This window comes from Euleptes europaea, chromosome 15, assembly GCF_029931775.1.
Source record: "Euleptes europaea isolate rEulEur1 chromosome 15, rEulEur1.hap1, whole genome shotgun sequence".
In the NCBI taxonomy this organism is placed as follows: Eukaryota; Metazoa; Chordata; class Lepidosauria; order Squamata; family Sphaerodactylidae; genus Euleptes; species Euleptes europaea.
The window spans coordinates 46,998,570-47,023,370 of record NC_079326.1 but is presented as its reverse complement, the minus strand read 5'-3'; the positions used below and the strand labels follow the sequence as shown (position 1 = coordinate 47,023,370).

The window sequence follows — 24,801 nt, the reverse complement described above, 5'->3', positions numbered from 1 at the left end:
GAATAATGATTTTTATAGGATAGGGTAGGGGGCGCTGGGGTTGAGTTTGTGGAACCAAGGGGGCAGTGGCCCGAAAAGTTTGGGAACCAATGTTCTAGATTTACAAACACACAAACAGGCCCCAATCTCAAGTTCTGCTGTGTATGCTGTCTTCACAGGATGAAGAAGTAATGCATGAACTGTTCAAAAGTTCATGCCAAGTGTTTTGAATAAGATACTATGCAAGGAATGTAACAGAACAAGCCAGCAAAAAGCAAAAAAGTTGGGCTTTCCTGTTGCTCTTTGTTAATCAAATATTCTATTTTTATCTTACAAAGACTGATAGCTCTATCCAGAATTCCTCCCCAAAAAAGCATAACTTACCCATCTCCATTAATATCTGTGGCTGCTACAGAATATCCAAAATATGCAGCCATCTGGGAGACAAAATGAAACAGACAATTGTTGCATTAGATGAAAATACTGAAGTAAAAACCTTCAGGATGAAATAGATGTAATATTTGAAGACACTTTTAAAAATGCTTCCCCATGTTTAAGAAATGCTAAGAACTGCTGTGAGTGGCTTTGATTCAGAGAGGAAGAAGAGTTTAAACAAATGACACTGACATCCCACCCACACTGTTTTTAGCATGAGATAAGGAAAAAGACAGACAAAAGAAGGTAGCCTGTCTTTTTTCCTTTCAGGGGCTGTAAACAGAACTGGGGAAGGGAAGTGGTTGGATTCGATTAACGAAAACATGTGGGGTAGAAGTTCAAACTGCCTTGTTCGCTGTCCGCCCTGTGTCACAACCCCGATCTGAATCAGAGGTCCATCCACACTATTTTTAGCATGAGCCAGGGAAAAAGACAAGCTAAGAGAAAGTGCCTGTCTTTTTTCCTTTTGAGCCTGTAAACAGAACTGGGGGAGTGGAATGGTTACCTTAGATTAACAAAACCATATGGGGAAGTTCAAACTCCCCTTTTCTCCCTGTGTCCCAACCCCAATCTGAATCAGAGGTTTACACAGCAGCAGTGGCCTTTTTAACATGCTTGGAACACAATCATGGATTTCCCAGCATCAGTTCTGTTTTGGCCCTTAAGCATTTTTTCTGCTGTTGCCCAATAAAAGTTCCCTTACACCTGCCACGCACATTTCAAATTTTGTTTGCTAAAACAGTTGATTTCCTGTTTCACTTTTTTCCTTCCTCTGTAAAACCTGTTATTTTCTACAAGAGCCAGAAAAAACAGAATGTTCCCTCCCCTCCGCACAAGCAGCTACACACAGAAATGCATTTTGCTCCTTTTGTTGAACTGAAAAGCACTCTCCCAGGCTAATGACCTTTCTAACCAGTCATCAGGAGTTTCTCTGCTAAAATTTATTTCTAAATGCAGAACAGAGAAGCCTAAGGATACACAACACAGACGGCCAGGCCGGCTCCTCAGTTGCAGTGGGAGAGGCTTAGACATCTATTTTCTGGGACTAGAGAAGCTCATCATGAATATGGAGACTCTTCTGTATTATGGATTATAGACTTTTGCTCTGAAACTTCTCAGCTCTGCAATCGATATTCCTCTCACCGTGCTGCTACCACTGAACAGCACATCCTTTAATATAAATTGGGGCCACAGTGAGATTCCTTGCTCCCCACTAGCAGCTGCCAATAGCATGTACTCATGGAGATGCCTTCTAGTGAGTCAGACTATTGGTCTATCAAGAAGAAGAAGAGTTGGTGTTTATATGCCGACTTTCTCTACCATTTAAGGGAGACTCAAACCGGCTTACAATCTCCTTCCCTTCTGCTCCCCACAACAGACACCCTGTGAGGTAGGTGGGGCTGAGAGAGCTCTAACAGAGCTGTAATTTGCCCAAGGTCACCCAGCAGGCTTCGTGTGGAGGAGTGGGGAAACAAATCCAGTTCACCAGATTAGCCTCCACCGCTTATGAGGAGGAGTGGGGAATCAAACCTGGTTCTCCAGATCAGACTCCACCGCTTCAAACCGCCACCCTTAACCCCTACACCACGCTGGTCAGTACTGTGTACTCTGACTGGAAGTGGGTCTCCAGGGTCTTGGGCTGAGGTCTTTCACATTACCTATTAACTGATCCTTTTAACTTGAGATGCCAGGGATTGAACCTGGGATCTTCTGCATGCCAAGCAGATGCTCTGCTGCAGAGCCTCGGCCCTTCACCTTCATGGAGCAGGAGTACCAAGACTCATTGTGGGATGGCTCCGATTCATGTGATGAGTAGTTTCACATCACTACTGATGTATGTGTTTAAAGTTAACCACAGGGATGTCATTTTCAGTGGCATCCAGATGGCAAAAGGCAACTTTAAAACTGACTCCTAACTTTTGGAGTTAGCTCCTAGAGTCAAAGGCCTGTTCTAAAAGGTTTGAGTGCTACTGTTTACAATCCATAGAACAGAACATTTGTCTGACTGCTGCAGACTAACTCTGGAGAGCCAGCGTGGTGTAGTGGTTAAGATGTCAGACTAGAACCTGGGAAACCCAGTTTTGAATCCCCACTCACGCCACGTAGGGACATTGAAACCATCGAACCTGCACTGATATGTTGCCCATTCTACCACAAAGTTAGATCAAAGCTTATTTCCCCCCTACTTGGTAAATTCCCTGACGAGTCAGTTGAGCTTTTGGCAAAGAAGCTCCTATTAGGAGAAGACCCTCAGCTTACGCTCCAAACTGCCAAGTTCTGCGCTGTTGCTATTAAAATACACAGAGCTTTATTAATGATTGTTAGAATATTTTAAAATTTTATCTATTATAATGTGATAATTTTAACCAGGGGTTGCTTTTATTGACCTTACACCTTTATATGTACAAACAGTCTGTGATTCTGTGGTGCAAAACTATTGTATCTGGAAATTTTGATGTGTTGGCATGTGATTGGTCAGTTGACTGTATTAATAAACTTGACTCACACCATGGAACCTTGCTGGGTGACCTTGGGCCAGTCACACACTCTCAGCCCTGACCCTGGCTAGTATTTGGATGGGAGACCTCAAAGGAATACGAGGGTCTTGACGTGGAGGCAGGCAATGGCAAACCACCTCAGAATGTCTTTTGCCTTGAAAACCCTACGGGGTCACCATAAGTCAGCTGTGACTTGATTACAAAAATAAAAAAGACTAACTCTTACGTCAAAGTAAATTCACTGACTTTAGATATATTTGGCCAGATAACAATAATGCACCTCTCCGGTACAAATCAGTGAGGTCCTCATTCTGAAAAACCCAAACCCACCTCTCCACCTTATTTCAATCTGTCCAGGTTATTTTTTTAAATCATAAGTCCTTCACTTTTTCCTTTAGCCAAAGACAGAAGTGTGAATCACAATGCTGTCCTCTGATATAGAGAAAATCATACCTGTTCTCCAGTAAAATTATGCAAAGATGCCATGGTTTTTCCATCATAAATGGACACCTATACAAGAGACAGAAATTGAGAATTATTCTAGTGGCTGCTGGTAAAAAAATTGACAATTTCATGTATCTTATTTAAATTTCCTACCAAGCCCAATGTTCTCGCTGCTCTTGGGACACCGGAGACAAAATCTGAAAATAAAAGAGAAGATACATTCTTCTGCAATCTCTGTGGAAGAAACAAAGGCCCTTCAAATAGAACGACAGTTTAGAGAGCAATATTGCCACTTGTCATACATGCATGCATTCCATTGACTTTCATGGGATTGATCCCACTAATCAGCCGCAAAGAAGAAGAGTTGGTTTTTATATGCCGATATATATATATATAAAGCCACATCATTGGTCAAAACAACAACAAGAGTTTGTTTTTATATGCCGACTTTCTCTCCCACTTAAGGAAGAATCAAACCGGCTTACACTCTCCTTCCCTTCCACTCCCCACAACAGACACCCTGTGAGGTAGGTGGGGCTGATAGAGTGTGACTTGCCCAAGCTTACCCAGCTGCCTTCATGTGTAGGAGTGGGGAAACCAACCCGGTTCACCAGATTAGCGTCCACCACTCTTGTGGGAGGAGTGGGGAATCAACCCTGGTTCTCCAGATCAGACTCCACCGCTCCAAACCACTGCTCTTAACCACTACACCATGCTGGTAGCCATTATGAAAGAACATAACCTAAACCTGAAATCCAAACCATACCTACCAGGAAATAAGTCTCACTGAGTTTAATGAGATGTAGCATCCATGTAAAGATGTTTTCTTTAAAACTAATTCATCTGATGGGGAATTTTTTTTTTTACCTATTACTCTTTCTTTTTTCAGTTTACAATTCCCCCCACACATAAGCAAAACAAAAAACAGAGCACTCTTTAATAACCTGACAGCATCTACAAAAATACTGTGAGAACAAGTTATAGTGTATGACTCCCTATTAAGACTACAATCCTTCACCCACTTGAAACGTTCAGCTCTACTGAAATCAGCGGGAACGAACAGACATAATACCGCATACTGGATTCCATCTTCTGCATTCTTAATTATGCAGGTCTTTAAATCTATTCCCTGTGAACAAGAATTTGCTGTTTCTGCACATTCCATACGAATATTAATGAGCCATACCTTCTGTGCCGTCACCATTGAAATCTCCCACAGCCACTGAATATCCTGTCAGACAAACACGGGGAAAAAAACACCAAATCATGATTAAAAGGCATTTCTTTTCCTTCACATTGCATGACAGCTAATATAATCTTTATCTGTTGGAATGCTTTGACGTCTGTTTGGGTTTGTTCTGCGGGTTTGTTCTTAGGGCTGTTTAGCTTGGAAAGAAGGCAGTTAAGGGGAGACTAGATAGAGTTCCATAAAATTATGCATGGTATGGGGATAGCGGACGGTGAGAAGCTTTTCTCCCTCTCGCGTAATACTAGAACGCGGGGCCATCTGCTGAAGCTGGAGGGTGAGAGATTCAAAACAGATAAAAGGAAGTATTTCTTCACACAACGCATACCGTATATACCCATGTATAAGCCGACCCGCGTATAAGCCGAGGTGCCTAATTTCTCCCCAAAAATGGGGGGCCTCTGGAGGCCGCTCCCGGCCTGGAAAAGGCGGCGGGGGCGGCTGGGCGGCCTCCCCGCGGCCGCAGGGCGCCTCTAAAGGCCGCTCCCGGCCTGGAAAAGGCGGCGGGGGCGGCTGGGCGGCCTCCCCGCGGCCGCAGGGCGCCTTTAAAGGCCGCTCCCGGCCTGGAAAAGGCGGCGGGGGCGGCTGGGCGGCCTCCCCGCGGCCGCAGGGCACCTTTAAAGGCCGCTCCCGGCCTGGAAAAGGCGGCGGGGGCGGCTGGGCGGCCTCCCCGCGGCCGCAGGGCACCTTTAAAGGCCGCTCCCGGCCTGGAAAAGGCGGCGGGGGCGGCTGGGCGGCCTCCCCGCGGCCGCAGGGCGCCTGTAAAGGCCGCTCCCGGCCTGGAAAAGGCGGCGGGGGCGGCTGGGCGGCCTCCCCGCGGCCGCAGGGCGCCTTTAAAGGCCGCTCCCGGCCTGGAAAAGGCGGCGGGGGCGGCTGGGCGGCCTCCCCGCGGCCGCAGGGCACCTTTAAAGGCCGCTCCCGGCCTGGAAAAGGCGGCGGGGGCGGCTGGGCGGCCTCCCCGCGGCCGCAGGGCGCCTGTAAAGGCCGCTCTCGGCCTGGAAAAGGCGGCGGGGGCGGCTGGGCGGCCTCCCCGCGGCCGCAGGGCGCCTTTAAAGGCCGCTCCCGGCCTGGAAAAGGCGGCGGGGGCGGCTGGGCGGCCTCCCCGCGGCCGCAGGGCACCTTTAAAGGCCGCTCCCGGCCTGGAAAAGGCGGCGGGGGCGGCTGGGCGGCCTCCCCGCGGCCGCAGGGCGCCTTTAAAGGCCGCTCCCGGCCTGGAAAAGGCGGCGGGGGCGGCTGGGCGGCCTCCCCGCGGCCGCAGGGCACCTTTAAAGGCCGCTCCCGGCCTGGAAAAGGCGGCGGGGGCGGCTGGGCGGCCTCCCCGCGGCCGCAGGGCGCCTTTAAAGGCTGCTCCCGGCCTGGAAAAGGCGGGGGGGCCGCTGGGCGGCCTCCCCGCAGCCGCAGGGCGCCTCTAAAGGCCGCTCCCGGCCGGGAGAAGGCGGTGGGGGCGGTTGGGCGGCTTCCTCGCGGCCGCAGGGCGCCTCTGGAGGCCGCTCCCAGCCAGGAAAAGACGGCGGAGGTAAGTTCCCCCCTCCCTCCTCCCTCTACTGTATTGACCCGCGTATAAGCCGAGTTCGGCTTTTTCAGCCCTTTTTTGGGCTGAAAAACTCGGCTTATACGCGAGTATATACGGTAGTTAAATTGTGGAACTCCCTGCCCCAGGATGTGATGATGGCTACCAATTTGGAAGGCTTGAAGAGGGGAGTGGACATGTTCATGGAGGAGGGGGCTATTCATTATTCATGTCTACTAGTCAAAATGGATACTAGTCATGATGCATACCTATTCTCTCCAGGACCAGACGAGCATGCCTATTATATTAGGTGCTGTGGAACACCGGCAGGATAATGCTGCTGCGGTCGTCTTGTTTGTGGGCTTCCTAGAGGCACCTGGTTGGCCACTGTGTGAATGGACTGCTGGACTTCATGGACCGTGATCTGATCCAGCATGGACTTTCTTAAGTTCTTAGGTTCTGTCCAGGATCAGAGGAGTATGCCTAATATATCAGGTGCTATGGAACACAGGCAGGATGCTGCTGCAGTCATCTTGTTTGTGGGCTTCCTAGAGACACCTGGTTGGCCACTGTGTGAAGCGATTGCTGGACTTGATGGACCTTGGTCTGATCCAGCATGGCCTTTCTTATGTTCCTGTTCTGGTGGTCTGAAGAACATCTGTAAGCATTAGTATGAATGTGTCTGTGAAGGTTCTATCTTCTAACTGAAACCCATGAAAACTAGACTTTCATCAGTCTTACTGAAGATTGGAGGGAAAGCCCCAAATGTGGTCCCATCATCCACACAAACTGGCTATCATTTTACTTCCGAGCGACCCACCCAAATAGCTGTCGTCGAAAGTAGCACTTGCTGCCCGGGTCGCTAATTGGTTGTCATACTTTGTGGTGTAGACGTTGGCTTTGTATTTCGACACAATCTCGGCCACTTGATCAGAGATGAGCTGGCCTGGAGAAAGGGGAGAGGAAGGAAGGATGAAAACGAGGTGGAGGGAACGCAGATACAGTTCTGAAGGAATGTTTTTAGTCTCTTCATTCGCCAAAAAGAGACAACTACGTGGAAGTAAAAACAGCTATCCAATCTGGCTTTTTTTGTTTGTGTGCCGTCAAGTCACATCTGACATATAGCAGCCCTGTAGGGTTTTCAAGGCAAGAGATGTTCAGGAGTGGTTTGCCATCGCCTGACTCCACATCACAACCTTGGTTTTCCTTGGAGGTTGCCTGTCCAAATACTAAGCAGGGCTGACCCTGCTTAACTTCTGAGATCTGACAAGATCAGGCTAGCCTGGCGCTATCTAGCTCAGGGCTTCTTATTAGTCCAAATTTTTAAATGATATTGATCTCTCGAGCTATGTTAAAAGCACAGCTTCCAAAAAAAAAATTATCACACCTGGGAAAACTGGAGAGTTACTGCAAGGTAGGTTTCCAGAAGAACAGCCCCATTAATCTGCTGCAGCAGAAATAAGAGAGCCTTGTAGCATTTGGGAGGGGCCGTGGCTCAGTGGTAGAGCATCTGCTTGGCATGCAGAAGGTCCCAGGTTCAATCCTCGGCATCTCCAGTTAAAGGGACCAGGCAAGTAGGTGATGTGAAAGACCCCTGCCTGAGACCCTGGAGAGCCGCTGCCAGTCTGAGTAGACAATACTGGCTTTGATGGACCAAGGGTCTGATTCAGTATAAGGCTTCATGTGTTCATGTGTTCATTTTAAAGACAAAGATAGCATTGCAGCATTTTAAAGAGTAACACGTTTAATAATATAAGATCTTTCATAGGTAAGGGCTTATTTAAATTAAGATTCAGCCATCAAGGCCGTAACTACATTTAAAAAGACTACACATGTAAGCATACCATGCCACCGATTCTTACCCATCAGAAAATCTACTTGAGGGAGGGAAATTTTGAATTTAGAGAGGGATGAAATGGAATTTTGAATGGGTGGAGGGGAGGGTTGCCAACTCCAGGTTGGAAATTTCTGGAGATTTGGGGCTAGAATCTGGGGAGTGCAGGGTTTGGGGCAGGAAGGGGCCTTAGCAAGATACAATGCCATAAAGTCCACCCTGCAACGCAGCCATTTTCTCCAGGGGAACTGATCTCCGTCGCCTGGAGATAAGCTGTAATTCTGGAAGATCTCCAGGCCCTGCATGGAAGTTGGCAACCCACCCTACAAGGTTCCAAACATTTGCAAAGGTCAGGAAGCCTTGCGGGGAAAAGTAACTGGGAGGATGAGCCGGATTGGAAGACAGACAGAAAGGAAAACAGTTACTCCCTCTGCCATTTCCTCAGTCTAAACTGCCCCTTCCCAAAGCAGCTTTTCCAGGAGCGAGGGGGCCTTGGGATAGGGTTGCCCACCTCCAGGCAGTGGCTGGAGATTTCCTGCTATTACAACAGATTCCCCAGGTGACAGAGATCAGTTCACCTGGAGAAAACGGCTGCTTTGTAAGGTGGTCTTTATGGCATTATATCCCTGTAGAAAATAGCTGCTTTGGAAGGTGGATTCTATGGCATTATACTCCTCAGGCTCCACCCCCAAAATCTCCAGTTATTTCCCAACCTGGAGATGGCAACCCTACCCTGGGATCTGATTCCCCACATTTTTTTTGTCACGTATACATGGTGGCGGAAAGTGAGGTCAAGCCGCAGCCAACTTACAGCAACCCCGTAGGGTTTTTCCAGGCGTTCAGAGGCGGGTTTTGCCATTGCCTGCCTCTGCGTAGCAACTCTGGTATCCCTGGGTGGTCTCCCATCCAAATATTGACCAGGGCTGACCCTGCTTAGCTTCCAACATCTGAAAAGCTGGCTAGCCCAGGCCATCCAGGTCAGGGCCACATACACATTGATGGTTTTAAAGACCATCATTTTGACAGCAAAGAGTCTTGTCTCACCTTGCCAATAAAAGCTCCCGGGTCCTCCAAGAAGCACTCTGTCTCCCTAATGTGGAAAAAAAAGTGAGTTAAGTAAGCATGTTTTGCTGTAGTACCTTTGTTATGGTACCAGTGCCTGTTCAGCTAATGCTGCATTTTTATAGAATTCTCTCTACAGAGAATTTCTCCAGCCTAAACAACTAGCAAATTTCCCCAGGTAGGTAGACCAACTTTTATTGGTTTCTCCTGCTTTGTTATTTAAATGGCATACGCCAGAGATTTCTGCTACATTTTTGTGTCGTTTGATCTGGAAGCTGCTATGATTCGGATTTTAGGAAAAACCTTGATTTAAAGAAAAGAGAATCTTGGCACGAGTCACATAGCAGCGAACAAAGAGACCGGACCGTGAACCAGAAAATCCCTGGGCCACATTTTACCGCTGCTGTGAACTGAGTAGTTGGCTCAGTTCCCATCCCCGTAACATCTGCAATAGGGGTACAATACCTTGCAGAGTTGGTGTAAAGATTACTGAACTATAGCTCTTTGAAGAGCTATATAAATGTTCTGTTGTTATTTTATCTGGGGTATGAAGGGAAGGCCTAAGCAAGTCAGTTTGCTCAGTGTGGAAGGTCTCCTGATAACTCTGGCCTTTTATGCTTGGTTGTTCCCCTCGCGGTCACCCTTCCACGACTTTGGATCTTTGTTTGGATTATGCATTCCATTTCCGACCATCAGAGGTCACCTCGTTCTCCCCCTGCATTTCTCCGCATTTTGCCTGTGTTTTCAGAGACCTGTTTTATCTCAAATTTGGGCACGAGGTGAGCCTCAAAGGGAAGGGCACTCCACAGGTGAGGTGCCAACACTGAAAAAGCTCTGTCGCCAATCACCGCTTGCCTTGCCTCTGAAGGCAGGGATATACGGAGCCAGGTTTGCGAGGAGAATTTTAGTTGGTGGGCTGGACAGTATGGGAAGAGGAGCTCTTTCAATTATCCTGGCCCCAAGGGGCCTTAAAGGTAAGAACCAGCACTTTGAATTGTGGGTGGAAACTGATCATAGAATCATAGAAACACAGAGCTGGAAGGGACCTCCAGAGTCATCTAGTCCAACCCCCTGCACAATGCAGGAAATTCACAAATACCTCCCCCACACACCCCTAGTGATCCCTGCTCCATGCCCAGAAGATAGCAAAACAACAACAACAACAACTCCAGGACCCCTGGCCAATCTGTAGGGTTGCCAGGTCCCTATCCACCACCAGCAGGAGGGAGGCTTTTGGGGCGGAGCCCGAGGAGGGTGGGATTTGGGGAGGGGAGGGACTTCAATGCCAAAGAGTCCAATTGCCAAAGCGGCCATTTTCTCCGGGGGAACTGATCGGCTGGAGATCAGTTGTAATAGTGGAAGATCTCCTGCCACCACCTGGAGGTTGGCTACCCTACCAATCTGGCCTAGAGAAAAAAATTGCTTCCTGACACCAAAGGGGCGATCAGCATTTCCCTGGGCATGTAAGAAAGGGCCACGAGAGCCAAGCAGTGATGCGACCCTTCCTGTCCTCTCTCTCATGATCTGCCTATGTTCACAGCCTTGCAGTCTGATGGCCATCTAGCCTCTGCTTAAAAGCCTCCAAAGAAGGAGAGCCCACCACCTCCCGAGGAAGCCTGTTCCACCGAGGAACCGCTCTAACTGTCAGAAAGTTCTTCCTAATGTTTAGCCAAAAATTATTTTCATTTAATTTCAACCTGTTGGTTCAGGTCCGACCTTCCTGGGCAACAGATGGACTGCCAGTACAGGTCTTTCAGCACTGAAGGACGCTTGTACGTTTTTCCTCCGAGGAATCAGTTTCTGGTGATTCCTAAATGCCATAGTAGGAGGTCCGGCAGTTCTGTACCCCCAGGAAAGTGTTATTAGGATTGCACTGAAAATTTCCCCACATGATCAGAAGCATACTGCCTCTGAACATGGAGGTTCCATTCTCAGCTACCATCGCGTATCTTGTTGCACTGTTGAATTCCCTCGACTACCATGAACCATTCATTTCACAGCAGTATTTTTAATTAACAATTTTAGATTCACCAAGGTTGTTACAAGACAAAAGGAAAAGAAAATTCTGAAACAGGTTTTTTAGTCTTCTGTAACGAGATTAAGAAAGCAGAGGTAGACCAGCTATCTCCTTTGCATTAATGTCATTTCTTCCTGCATTTCCTTACAAATCCTTTTAAATTCGGAACGGACTAAAACATTCAGTCTAGCAGCTACATCCAGAAGCATAAATATTAGACCGCAGAACTGAAGCGATAAGAAGTCCCTCGCAAAGGTGCTAGGACAAACAGGCCATCGAATTCATTTTTGCAACCTCTCTCCTTTATCGTCAAGCAATGTGAATGGAAGAAAGAGACACTCCAACAGGTTTCCGTACCTGGGCAAAGTCAATGCTGAATCCCCCTTGACAAAAGCCCTGTCCTTCGGCATCGATGTTCGCTGCAGAACAAGAGGAAATAATTGACTGTAAGGATGCATAAAATACATTCCAGCATCTGCTCTTTCCAGTCAGGAAAGGGAGGGGCCGTGGCTCAGTGGTAGAGCATCTGCTTAGCATGCAAAAGGTCCCAGGTTCAATCCCCGACATCTCAAGCTAAAGGGACTAGGCAAGAAGGTGATGAGAAAGACCTCTGCCTGAGATCCGCTGCGGGTCTGAGTAGACAATACTGATTTTGATGGACGAAGGGTCCGGTTCAGTATAAGGCAGCTTCATGTGTTCATTTTTCTTGGCCGTGCCCAGTTCCCTGGGGTCAATGTGAGGAAAATGATCGTGGAAGCATTGGAGTCTAGCAAACGTTGCCTGTTTAGCAGAATGGAACCCTGACCCCAGAGTAGGGTTGCCAACCGCCAGGCGGTGGCTGGAGATCTCCTGGAATCAAAACTGATCTCCAGACGACAAAGATCAGTTCCCCGGAGGAAATGGCTGTTGTGGAGGGTGGACTCTATGGTATTATCCTCCACTGAGATCCCCCCCTTCCCAAACCCTGCTCTCTATAGGCCCCACCCAGAAATCTCCAGGTATTTCTCAAGCAGGAGTTGGCAACCATACCCCAGAGCCTCAAAATTCTCAGTATCTGAACAGACTATTGACACAAGCTGGAGTCAGACAGGGAGGCTGATCCCACGCTCCCATGCTCCTGAAGCCATGAGAGAACATTGCCTTCAAGAAACCTAGCTGCCAAAATCCGCAGCCGTTGCTCACCCCAGGCAACAGTGACCTCAGGCATTTCCCACTATCCCTCACACGTAACCAAATTCAAAGGGATGCAGAAGGTTGTCTCTTCTCTTGCAGGGATTGTGGGTCAAACTAGATATTTGTTTTGAAAAAAGTTAGGTCTGGATTGCACGGACCCAGCTTGGATTATTAAAGCTACCCTTTAACTCCCAGGCAATGGGACCTGGAGGTGGGGGATTCCCTGAGGGCTTGGCAGCCCTACTAGTGGACTGCCCTACGTAACTGGTGGGCTTTGTTTGACTTTGCGGATTATGTCATGCAGCCCTGTAAAAACTGGGGCTAGCACCACCAGTACTGAGGCTTGGTAGAAAATCTAAAGAGCTCCTTTCCATTTTGCCTATATTTACAGAAGAGTAAGCCACAGAAAGCTTCGAGATAGTGCTTGTCTTATAAGAGGAAAAGAAGGCATTCCAGAGCTGATGCCTCACATGCAACGAGTGAGACCAAGGATATTTTTTATGATGTGGTTAATCCTCTGAATGCAGGGCTTTACAACATAAATGCTAATAGACCCTTATCGTTATCGCTGCATACAATGAAATGTTCCTTTTCCTTCGTGCATTTTTCCTATCCTTTTGATCCGAGGGGTGATTCACAATCTCTCCCGAACTGGTGTTGCTATTTAAATGGTAGTGGGGAGGGGTGAGAAAAGAAATAAAAGCAACCATTTTGAGACAGATTTTTGGCTTTTGTTGGTCCATTATTCAATTTTTTTGCATACTCTGGGGATACGTGAGCCCCAGGCTGGGAACCACTGCTGTAGGGTTTTCAAGGAAAGAGATGAACAGGGGTGGGTTGCCATTACCTTCCTCTGAGAAGCGACCCTGGACTTCCTTGGTGGTCTCCCATCCAGGTACTCACCAGGGCCAACCTTGCTTAGCTTCTGAGATCTGATGAGATCCAGCTAGCCTGGGCCATGCAGATGAGGATGGTTCCCCATTAGTGGGTAGGCAAAGAAAAAAGGTAGCCAGCTCTTGTTGGGAAATACCTGGAGTTTTGGGTTGGAGTCTGAGGAGGGGGGGACTTGTAAAGGGGAGGGATTTCGATGCCATAGAGTGCCAAAGCGGCCATCTTCTCCAGGGGAACTGATTTATATCGGCTGGAGATCAGCTGTAATAGCAGGAGATCTCCAGCCACCACCTGGAGGTTGGCAACCCTATACTAGGTGCATTAAATTGGGGCTGTGAGAAGAAAGGACTTCAGCCTCCCCATCTCCATTGCTAGGGTTTCCAGGTTCCTTTTCACCACTGGCGGGAGGTTTTTGGGATGGAGCCTGAGGAGGGCGGGGTTTGGCGAGGAACTTCAATGCCATAGAGTCCAGTTGCCAAGGTGGCCATTTTCTCCAGCTAGAGATCAGCTAGAGATCAGCAGTAATAGCAGGAGATCTCCAGCTAGTACCTGGAGGTTGGCAACCCTATCCACTGCACATGTAACAATGGCTTATTATTTATTTTATTAGATTTGTACCCCATCCTTTTCCAACTGCAGTTATTAGTTTCCCAACTAATAACAAATAAAAAAAATGAAACTCAAAAGGAACTGAGAACAAATATTTCTGAAGCACATCCCTACGCATGGGACAGCCTCTTCTATGGTATGGCTTGTGAGCAAGAGTGAGCGACACAGAGAGGCTGCTTTCACACACATCAGATAATGCATTCTCCATGCGCTACAGCAATTGTTTGCAACTGGATTTTTCTGCTTCGCACAGGAAAATTTGGTTGCAAATGATTGCTATAGTGCAGTGATTCCCAACCTGGGGTATGAGTACCCCCAGCGGTACAAACCAGGACATTTAGGGGTACGTTAAAAAAATTGAATAATGGCAGGAAAAGGAACACATGTCAACAGTGTAAGACAAGATACAAGTAAAAAGCTGTGAAATTAATGGAACGTTATGACGAGTGGCGGAGTGGGTTTTCCTCATTATTTAACCTTGAGAAAAGCCCCGTTCCCTTGCTTTGTTATTTTGGCGAATTAAAGTAACAAATGTTATGTATCAACGAATAAGAACATAAGAGAACATAAGAAAGGCCCTGTTGGATCAGACCAAGGACCATCAAGTCCATCAGTCTGCTCACACACTGGCCAACCAGGTGCCTCTAGGAAGCCACAAACAAGACGAGTGCAGCAGCACCATCCTGCCTGTGTTCCACCGCACCCAAAATAATAGGCATGCTCCTCTGATACTAGAGAGAATAGGTATGCAGCATGACCAGTATCCATTCTAACTAATAACCATGAATACCCCTCTCCTCCATGAATATGTCCACTCCCCTCTTAAAGCCCTCCAAGCTGGCAGCCAACACCACATCCTGGGGCAGGGAGTTCCACAATTTAACTATGCGTTGTGTGAAAAAATATTTCCTTTTATCTGTTTTGAATCTCTCGCTCTCCAGCTTTAGCAGATGACCCCGTGTTCTAGTATCATGGGAGAGGGAGAAATGTAATGTGGTTTTCAATTCATTGTATCTTTTGAGTTGTAAATGTAAATATATATGCACTGTCTGTTGACCTTATTATTCCACTGCTTTTTAATTCCATTATTGGGCTATTTATTTACAAACATATATACATTTAAAATAACGGCAACTATATTAATTGCAAACATTTTGGTAATGTGAAGGGTGCAATTTATGGAAATGGGCTGCCAAGGCGTACGCAAATAAAAAAAGGTTGGGAACCAGTGCTATAGTGCATTGAGAGTGCATTTATCCAACAATGAAAGCAGCCAGAGAGAGAGAGAGTGCATGACTTATCCCTTCTCGTTGTGCATAAACTGTGATGGCGCAGAGAAAAAGAGGCTCAGGGAGATAATTACAACAGCAAGACATTCTCCACATACTTGACCTGCAGGGAGCATATTCAACAGCTTTAGACCCGTCATGAAGGTAACAAGTTCCCACAGGTTCCCGCTCTGCTTTCTGCTCGGTTCTCCAGTGATACAACGGCGCACATGCCTGCAGATGAAGCAAAACGATCGCCGCTTAGAAACCGCTACAGCATGTCTGAAGAGGGGAGAGCGAGTATCGTAAACCATGGAAGACTCAACAGGGAAGATTTGACTCCAATGAGCAAAAATACGCCGCTTCCGCCTTACCTATGTTTTGGGCAGCAATGCGGAGAATCAAAAGGAAAGCTCGGCCTCATTTGCAATTTGAGATATGTTACTGAACTTGAAAGCGCTTGTGAATTATCTGCTTTGCAACAGGACAAGGAGGGCCCAAATTAAATAACGTCTGCTGACTTCCAGGGAGCTGTAGTTGTTAATTTACTGGCGCCGCATCATCAGGAGGCCGCATCAGCATTTGTTTTGCTCTGCAGTTCACTGGACATCTACTGTATATCAGTGTTGAAATGCTCCAAGCCATCTGTATTTCATGGAGTAGTAATTCCTCCTCTTGTAGGGACGGGCCGTTGCTCAGTGGCAGAGCATCTGCTTGGCATGCAGAAGGTCCCAGGTTCAATCCCCGGAATCTCCAGTTAAGGGACTAGGCAAGTAGGTGATGTGAAAGGCCTCTGCCTGAGACCCTGGAGAGCAGCTGCCGGTCTGAGTAGACAATACTGACTTTGATGGACCAAGGGTCTGATTCAGTAGAAGGCAGCTTCATGTGTTCATGTGCTCAGGGATCTGACTGGCCATTGTGAGAAGCAGAATGCTGGACTTGATGGGCCATGGGCAGGGTTGCCAGCTATCGGTTGGGAAATTCCTGGCGATTTGGGGGATGGAGCCTGGGAAGGGGCAGGGTTTGGGAAGAGGAGGGACTTCAGGGAGGTATAATGCCACGGAGTCCACCTTCCAAAACAGCCATTTTCTCAAAGGAAACTCTGTCACCTGGAGATCAGTTGTAATTCCAGTAGATCTTCAGCCACCACCCAGAAGCTGGCAACCCTTGCAATGGGTCTGATCCAGCAGGGCCCTTCTTAACTACATGCTGATGTGTTACACAGCCTTAGTTCCTAACAGCCCTTCACATTCTAGTATGACCAAGAAATGCAACCTAGGATGGGCTTATACAGAGAGAAGTAGGCTTGGTACAGTGGCCGGGGTCTTCAGGGCTGCAATCCTCTTTCCTGGGAGTAAACTCCACTGAATTAAATTGAAATTACTTCTGAGTAGACCTACTTAGGATTTCTCTTCAGGTACAGGAGGGTGCCCCCACGCGGGGCTCAAAGTTTACCTTTGCATTACAGCTTTAAGAACATAAAACGTATCTATCATTCACAGTTTTGTTAGCATATATAAATTTATTGTTTGGCAAATTTATAAAATATAAATACACGAATGCCTTCGTTTTATTCAAGACCACAGAGTCCAATGGCCAAAGTGGCCATTTTCTCCAGGGGAGCTTATTTCTATCGTCTGAAGTTGTAGTAGCGGGAGACCTCCAACCACCACCTGGAGTTTATGGAATTCCCTATAAAGGAAGGTTATTTATCAGAACACAGCCACTAATCACTCTAAATTTCCTTTTTAAAATTGTATTACACTTTATACACATCAACATATGAATTATTACAATAAGACATACAATACTGAATGCGCAAAACGGACATAACATATAAGTGTCCATAAATCAAAGTTCGTGTTACTGATGTTCAAAGTTGTAAAACAAACATCCATCCAGAATTGCAATCATGTAATTGTTGGAACACCAGGAAAAAAAAGAAAAATTCAACTTATCCAGATAACTAACACAAACTTTGATTTATGGACACTTATATGTTATGTCCGTTTTGCGAATTTAGTATTGTATGTCTTATTGTAATAATTCATCATACGTTGATGTGTATAAAGTGTAATACAATTTTTAAAAGGAAATTTAGAGTGATTAGTGGCTGTGTTCTGATAACCTTCCTTTATAGGGATTTCCACCACCTGGAGTTTGGCAACCATATAATCCCTCAAGGAGCTGGATTTGGGACTATGGCCTCCACTACTCTATGATACTCTAGATCTGTGGGCAGTATCACCCCCTGGGGGGCGGTGGGATTACCTGGGGGGGCACTAAGAGGCAAGTGGGCAGCAGGCAGGCGCTAGAGGTGGGCCCCTTCAACTGTGTTTTTGGATAGGGGGCACTGGGGTTGAGTTTGGGGAACCAAGGGGGGCGGTGGCCCGAAAACGACTGCTCTAGATCATAGAAAATCTCCACAGCCTGGCATTTCCACAGTGCTTAACATTCCCATAACATTTTGCTGCAGATAAAGACTTTCAGAGAAAAATTCCAAAAGTATTGTAATGTCATGAGGACAGTTAGCCAGTTTAATGATGTCAGGGCAAAAAATGATGAAGGTGTATTTGAAGGAGGGGTAGGGACAGAAGTCACGCGACCTGCAAGAAGTTTCCCCCCACCCCTGCATACGTCACATTTTTACATTCAGAATTCCTGCAGAGTTTAAACACAGTAATATGTGAAAAGCCTTGAAGCCTTACCATGTATATAGTTTAATACGGTCCAAGACCAACCATAAAAACTTTTACATAATACAAGAATAATAGCTATATACATCAATAAATACTTGTCAAATATAATCATACACTCATAAGAGAACCATTAAAAACTAACCTTAAATAAAACACAGTTACAGTCCATATATAAATATAAAAACACTCATCCATTAGGTTCGACCCATGCTCGCCTAGTCTTCATTACTCACCATCCAAATTTGGCCATTTTAAAGGTTAGCTCGGTGTCCTTATCTGAGAGCATGTTAGAGAGACGAGTTGCTCTAGTTCTCCCTGGGTAGCCAGCTATTACAAGGGAAATGTCTTTTCTAATTTTATTATAAATTTTACAGTCAAAAATGACATGTTCAAGGGTCTCTATGCTCCCATCAGAACAAGGGTATAAACGTTCACCATAGGGTATCTTTTTATATCTCCCTTCCAGTATAGCTGAAGGAAGAGCATTACCACGTAGCAAGATAAAGGCCCTCCTATAATCAGGGTTATCCAAATGAATAAGATAAGGCATCGGGGCCACATTAGTAAGGGTGCTTCGATTGTAACACACGTTTTTGAGTCTATTTAGATCATGCTGTCTTTCTACATCTAGTACTCTTTGCCTTATCAAGGCCCTGGCCTGCAGATAATCCATAGATAGAAGTAGTTGTTGGGAGAGACCATAGAAGCCTAGTTTATTCTGCTGAAGCCTTACCAGAATGGTATCGTTTTTAGATCTCACGGATGCGCCAAACCATTGATGCGACTTGAATTCCAGCGGGTCATTCTCAGCAAAATTTCTGTTGCCTGAAGAAGAGAAACAATTCAGTGAGAAAAATATCTTGAAATGCTGCCATGTCTGAACATCTCAGTGATGATTTCATGGGAAAGCCCAAGGAAAATGACTTAGGGCTGTTTCATGCGTCATGCATGGCTGTTCTCTGTTTTCTCGTTGAGCATGAAGCGCTTGATGACCAGCAGGCTGATTCTACAGAAAAACGTTGTGGAATCAGATGGCATGACAGTTCTATCTCTCATATCTGATCCGAGACGACTCATTCACACACTCCCTTGTCAAAAGTGACGGACAACCCATGCCTGAACTATCCTCCAAAGCAACTGAAGTTGTATCTTCTGTTGGCAATCCAGCATAGGGTTGCCAGTCTCCAGGTACTGAAATCTACACAGAACGGCAAAGATACCTAATATCTCTATACAGGAGTTCACAATCCCAATAGTCCATATTGGGATTGTGAACTCCTGTATACTATTGAGCTGGTGACTCACATGGTGGCTATGCTGTTACTTGTGTTAACTCTTTGATTTGATATAATATAGAGATATTAGGTATCTTTGCCGTTCTGTGTTGATTTCAGGTTCAGCTATAATATTGAACACAGAGGTGTCACATTTTGTGTAGCCTCCAGGTACTAGATTAGGAGCCCCGTGGTGCAGAGTGTTAAGCTGCAGTACTGCAGTCAAAAGCTCTGCTCACAACCTGAGTTCGATCCCGACTAAAGTTGGTTTCAGGTAGCCGGCTCAAGGTCGACTGAGCCTTCCATCCTTCCGAGGTCGGTAAAATGAGTACCCAGCTTGCTGGAGGTAAAGGGGAGATGACTCGGGAAGGCGCTGGCAAACAAAGTCTGCCTTGGAAACGTTGGGATGTGACATCACCCCATGGGTCAGGAATGACCTGGGGCTTGCATAGGGGACCTTTACCTTTACCAGGTACTAGCTGGAGATCTCCCGCTATTACAACTGGTCTCCAGCTGACAGAAATCAGTTCACCTGGAGAAAATGACCACTTTGGCAATTGGACTCTCCCCAAACACCGCCCTCCTCAGGCTCTACCTCAAAAATCTCCAGGTATTTCCCAACCCGGAGCTGGCAACCGTATGTATAGGTGTTAATGAAACTGATCGTGCAGAACAACCACGTCTGTGTGCATTCGGGCCCCCAAAAGTGCAAACAGGTTGTGATTAGACCCCCTTAACAGGATTCACAAAGATAACATGCCCCCACACCAAGCCCAGAGAGAGAACATTCTTGCTTTCTCGTGAGGCAGAAGCTTAATATGACTCATCCAAACATCTTTGTCTGGTATAGATTTGTAAGGAAATCTTTATCTCTTCAGGCGCTTTATTACTTCCTGTTGGGAAATTTCTGGAGAACTATATTCCAGTCTCTGTTGGCAGCCAAAATACAATACAGCTGGTTGAAATCTCTATTTTGATTTAATGCTCATGTGGCAGAGGGATAGCTGAAGATCTAACACGTCAGGTCAGATGCTGTTCTTTGTATAAAATCTCTAGAATGGAACTACTAGGGTCCTTCTTTGATAAGATACTAAATGTTGATTCGTTGATTCGTCTTTTAATTGACAGATAACTAAATGTTGATTCGTCTTTTAATTGACTAAATGTTGATTCGTCTTTTAATTGACAGATAAATGTTACTTTTAAGGCTGAATTATTTACTAAAATTTGGAAAGGTTTTTGTAGGTCTTAAGATTGTTCAAGGGGGGATGAATTGGTATGCCTTGCATAGACCTAATTATCAGTATAACTGTTAGGGTTGCCAACCTCCCAATCAGTCATTTGCTGTATATATCAAAAGGCGTAACTATTTAAAGGTCTATTACTAATAAGACAGGCAATGTTTCCTGTGTGGCAATGATTAATTAATAATGGGGAAATGTGCAGTCATCTTTCTCCTTAAGTGTATCACAGTACCTAGCCACACTACATTTTGTCCACCACGTTTACTCTCAATTCTTCTCGTTATATTTGATTTTTCTATTATTCTTTTAGATAGCATTCTCCTTTAGTCTCTTGAACAATATTGTACCAGATGGACATTTAATCGATCTCCATGACATGAATGAAAGTCCTAGTACAAGCCCTTAGGTTACCACATGCCATGCTCCATAAAAAGTCAGGATCTAGTCAGGGCTGCCAACATCCTGGCTGAGACATTCCAGGAAATGTTGGGGTGGGTCCTAGGGGTGGGTGGGGTTTGGGGGAGATAATGGACCTCAACACAGTACAATACAACAGGCTACCCTCCAAAGTTGCCATTCTCTCTGGGGAACTGATCTCTGCCAACTGGCAATCAGTTATAATTCCAGGCACCACTTGGAAGTTGGCAAGCCGAAGTCTAGGAAACCCAAAGGAGAAGCTTCGTATGCAGAACTTCAGAACGATTTCCACTCTGGGTGCTGCCACTGCCTAAGCAGCTTTACAATGAGGAGGAAGTCTTTCTCCTTGAGAGCACCCTTTACCTGCAACTCTGCATCAGAGATGCCCATCTGGCTGGCTTCCTTGGAGAACTTCAGCAGGGCTGCCAGCCTCCAGCTGGTGGCTGGAGAACTCCCGCTATTACAACTGATCTCCAGGCGACACAGCTCAGTTCCCCTGGAGAAAATGGCCGTTTTGGCAATTGGACTCTATGGCATTGAGGTCCCTCCCCAATCCAAACCCTGCCCTCCTCAGGATCCACCCCCCACATCTCCAGGTATTTCCCAGTCGGGAACTGGGAACCCTGCCCCTCAACCAAAGTTGTCTAGGTAGTCCACAAACACAAAATAGGCAGGATCGAATTTACAAGAGGAAAACAATCCCCCCATAATTCAAAAGCCATGAAAATTCCCATTACCAAACAGAGGCGAGCAGGTTAAAATGCTAATACCCTGAAGTCAATTTTAATATCTGTATTTAATGAAGGCATGCATCGAGCAAATATTGTTTTTTACTGATATATGGAAAGATAAGCTTTATGAAATGCCGAATAAGTTGGACTGTATTATTTTTTGAAAAACCAATATATATATATTGACCAAAAAAATCCAACAACAACAAACAACAGCTAACAAAACCAGAAAATATTTCATAAATCATTATAAATGGTTCATTGATGCCAAATTCCTCTGGCCACCCACCCACCTCACTTCTGAACGGCAACAAACAGAAAAGTTCCTCTAAAGCAGAAAAAGGGGTTTTGACTGCTATCGCCGTTCTTTTGTTAGGCCGGCCTCAGTGATGTAAATGTTTGCATTGTGTTTTTATACTTTAAATTTGCCGTTAGCTGCCACAGCCGGCTGCTGGCGAGATTCTAAAAAAAAAATCAGAATAAACCACAAACGGGAAAAAGGCCTTTGTAGGACCGCCAAACGCCGCTTTTTAACCATGACCCGTTCGAATTTTCTCCACTCCACTAGCTTATTTGAGGAGGGAAGGCTGAGTGCGGCTCTGCACAAATCCCCCCCCTTTTTTAGACTCTTGACCCACATTTTCTGCCCTGGAGGTGGTTGGAAAGATGCAGCCGCCCGAGGCTCTTAAGCAACACCGTCCAACGCTAAATGGGTCACAGAAGCGGCCAGAGTGACCGCATAGGCTCTCAACAAAGCTTCCTGTTGTTGGCGTAGGGGGGGGGGGTCACTCTCTTAACAGGCAGCCTGGAATGTGGCTACGCTACCCGGGTGAAGAGGAAATGCTTATTATTTCTAAAGCCGTGGTCTCCTATTAACACGGCGACGGGACATGAGTCGTACATGCATGTCGAAGGGGTCTTTCTGCACATATCAATGCTTGGATGAAGGGAAGCGGAACTCAATGGGCTTTTGCCACATTGCACCCAGTAAAGTAATGGTTTTAGACAGCTTGCCCTGGCGGGAGGAGGGCAGGGATCCTACTTTTGATGCCTTATGGACTCTTTCTGCTTGATCTGCCCGGTTTTCAGGGGGTGGTCGAACGAACTGTTCTTTTAAAGGCGCAAGACATGAAAGGCGAGTGTCAAATCAAGCACTGAAATTTAAAATTATGTATTCATTTGGGGGGAAATAGCCATGCAATTATACCCACGCTGCATTCCCCCCCTACCTTTTTCTAAAGGAGCTCAGAGCATAAGTAGCCCCCACTCCCCATTAATTTTCGCATCCACCTGTGAAGTGAGATAGACCAAAGGGGGAAAAAAATCAGCCAATGATTTTCAGGTCAACAGGAGGATTTGAATAGAGTCGTCAACTCTCAGTTAACACATTCCTAGAGATTTGGGGGTGGAGCCTGGAAGTGTGGGGTTTTCAGCCATTTTCTTCCGTTATAAATCCAGATCTCCAGGCCCCACCTGGAGGCTGGCATCCCTAGGTTTGGCCTGGTCTCTCCATTCTTAATAACAGTTAATAAGGAATGAAGACTAGATTACTGAGCCACCTTGCTCTAAAGAAGCATGTGAGCTGACTCCAGCTGTAACTGCATGAGACTGGCATTGCAAACACACTGGAAATGACTATATATTTATACACACAGACATAAAAAAAACTGATCCCAAGAATTAGATACAATGATATTCAAATGAACAAAACCACCGCACACATCTTTCCTATTTTATTGTTCCTCCCCTGAGACAGTTATGTATCAAATCTAAGATAGCCTTACTTTTGTTTATTTAAATATTTATACCCCACTTTTAGCCTTACTTTTGTTTATTGAGATATTTATACCCCCCTTTTCTTCTCAATGGGGATTAAAATCAGCTACATCATCATCTTCCCTTCGTCCTCAAAACACTGTGAGGTAGGTTAGGCTGAGAGTGACTGGCCCAACGTCACCCAGAACGTTTCATGGCAACGTAGGGATTTCCTTTTCCTAGATTTAGCAGCCACTGGCTAGCCGTCAACCACTTCAGACTATAACAAGGGGAAATAGAATTTAATTTTTCCTTGACACTATAAAGAGAAAAGTTGCCACGTCTCTCACGCAATTGACCGATCTATTTGACAGCAGATAACGCAGTATCCGCTTCTCAGAAAGTGTCTTTAGCTGTTTTATCCAAGGAGTGATATATTTATTTTGTGCAATAAGTGGTTTGAAGAGGGGAGGGGCTTCAATGCCATAGAGTCCAGTTGCCAAAGCAGCTATTTTCTTCAGTGGAACTGATCTCTGTCGCCTGGAGTTCAGTTGTAATAGCGGGAGATCCCCAGCAACCTCCTGGAGGTTGGCAACCCTACCCTTGGGGGTCCCTTCTAGCTTTATGGCTTCTAAGTTTCTTTTCTTTCCTTCCCCTAGATTTAGCAGCCACTGGCTATCCATCAACCACTTCACACTCTAAAAAGACGAAATGGAATTTAACTTTTCCTTGACACTATAAAGAGAAAGGTTGCAGCATCTCTCACGCAATTGACCGATCTATTTGACAGCAGATCACGCAGTGCCCGCTTCTCAGAAAATGTCTTTAGCTGTTTTATCCAAGGAGTGATATATTTATTTTGTGCAATATTATTTTGTGGATATGCTAAAACAATGTGGACTAGGGAGTCTATCTGATCCGGACAAAGAGGGCATTTTCGAGAGTGGGGATTTGAATCTGGGTCTTCCAGATCCTAGTCCTACATGCTAATCGCTATACCATGGTAGTGCAGTGATTAAAAATCTTGTTCTCAGCTTTTCAGAAGAAGTTTTGCAATTTTTCAGAAGGAGATTGCTCCCTGTTCATTGCTTGGGTTTGAGGCCTTGCTGGGGCAATCTGTAATTCACAGCACAGGAATTTAAGCCTAGGCAGATTTTACTTTCAAAATACTCTCAAAACTTCTGCCTTTTATCAAATCTGTTCTACCTCCCCCCCGCGCGCCTTCAGGGGACTCCCCTGAAGGCGCACGGGGGGGCCAATTTTCCCCCAAACTCCAGATCTCGCCCGAATTTCGGGGATCCGAAGTGGGGGAGTTCGGACTTCGGCACGGCCTGAATCAAAACGGGCCGAATTTTGCCGAATCCGAATTATACCGATTTTTTTTTCAACAGCCCTATCGGTGGCCAAGTTTCGTAGAATAGTATTTAATTTTCGGAAATCTAAATAGAAATGAAAAGCTGTAGATGTGATTGATTGCTTATAGTGTTTTAACCAAAATGTATTATTTTATATTGCTGGTTTGGGTACTTCAATGTAACTGCAAAAATTTTATGTTTGGTCTAAGGACCATAATAATAAATCTTAATCAGAGTGCAAATATAGGTTCCAGACAGAACCTGGGACAGAGTATGACCCCCCTCCTCCCAAACTTGATGAAAAGGGCTTGATACGAGGCATTGATTTTATCATATATCCTTCCTAGAGTCTCAGCAGTT

The 24,801-nt window shown here is 45.9% G+C and overlaps 1 protein-coding gene across 1 annotated transcript in view; it reads right to left on the bottom strand.

Moving 5' to 3' along the window:
- Positions 1-24,801, bottom strand: part of ITGAV (integrin subunit alpha V) — a 78,397-nt gene that overhangs the window by 33,502 nt on the left and 20,094 nt on the right. Inside the window, exons 3-11 of the mRNA XM_056861201.1 lie at positions 18,399-18,490; positions 15,086-15,200; positions 11,383-11,444; positions 8,991-9,036; positions 6,933-7,058; positions 4,543-4,587; positions 3,510-3,553; positions 3,366-3,422; positions 364-416 (exon numbers count right to left, since the gene is read on the bottom strand). Coding sequence (XP_056717179.1) covers positions 364-416; positions 3,366-3,422; positions 3,510-3,553; positions 4,543-4,587; positions 6,933-7,058; positions 8,991-9,036; positions 11,383-11,444; positions 15,086-15,200; positions 18,399-18,490 — 640 coding nt within the window. The remainder of the gene's footprint in view (positions 1-363; positions 417-3,365; positions 3,423-3,509; positions 3,554-4,542; positions 4,588-6,932; positions 7,059-8,990; positions 9,037-11,382; positions 11,445-15,085; positions 15,201-18,398; positions 18,491-24,801) is intronic.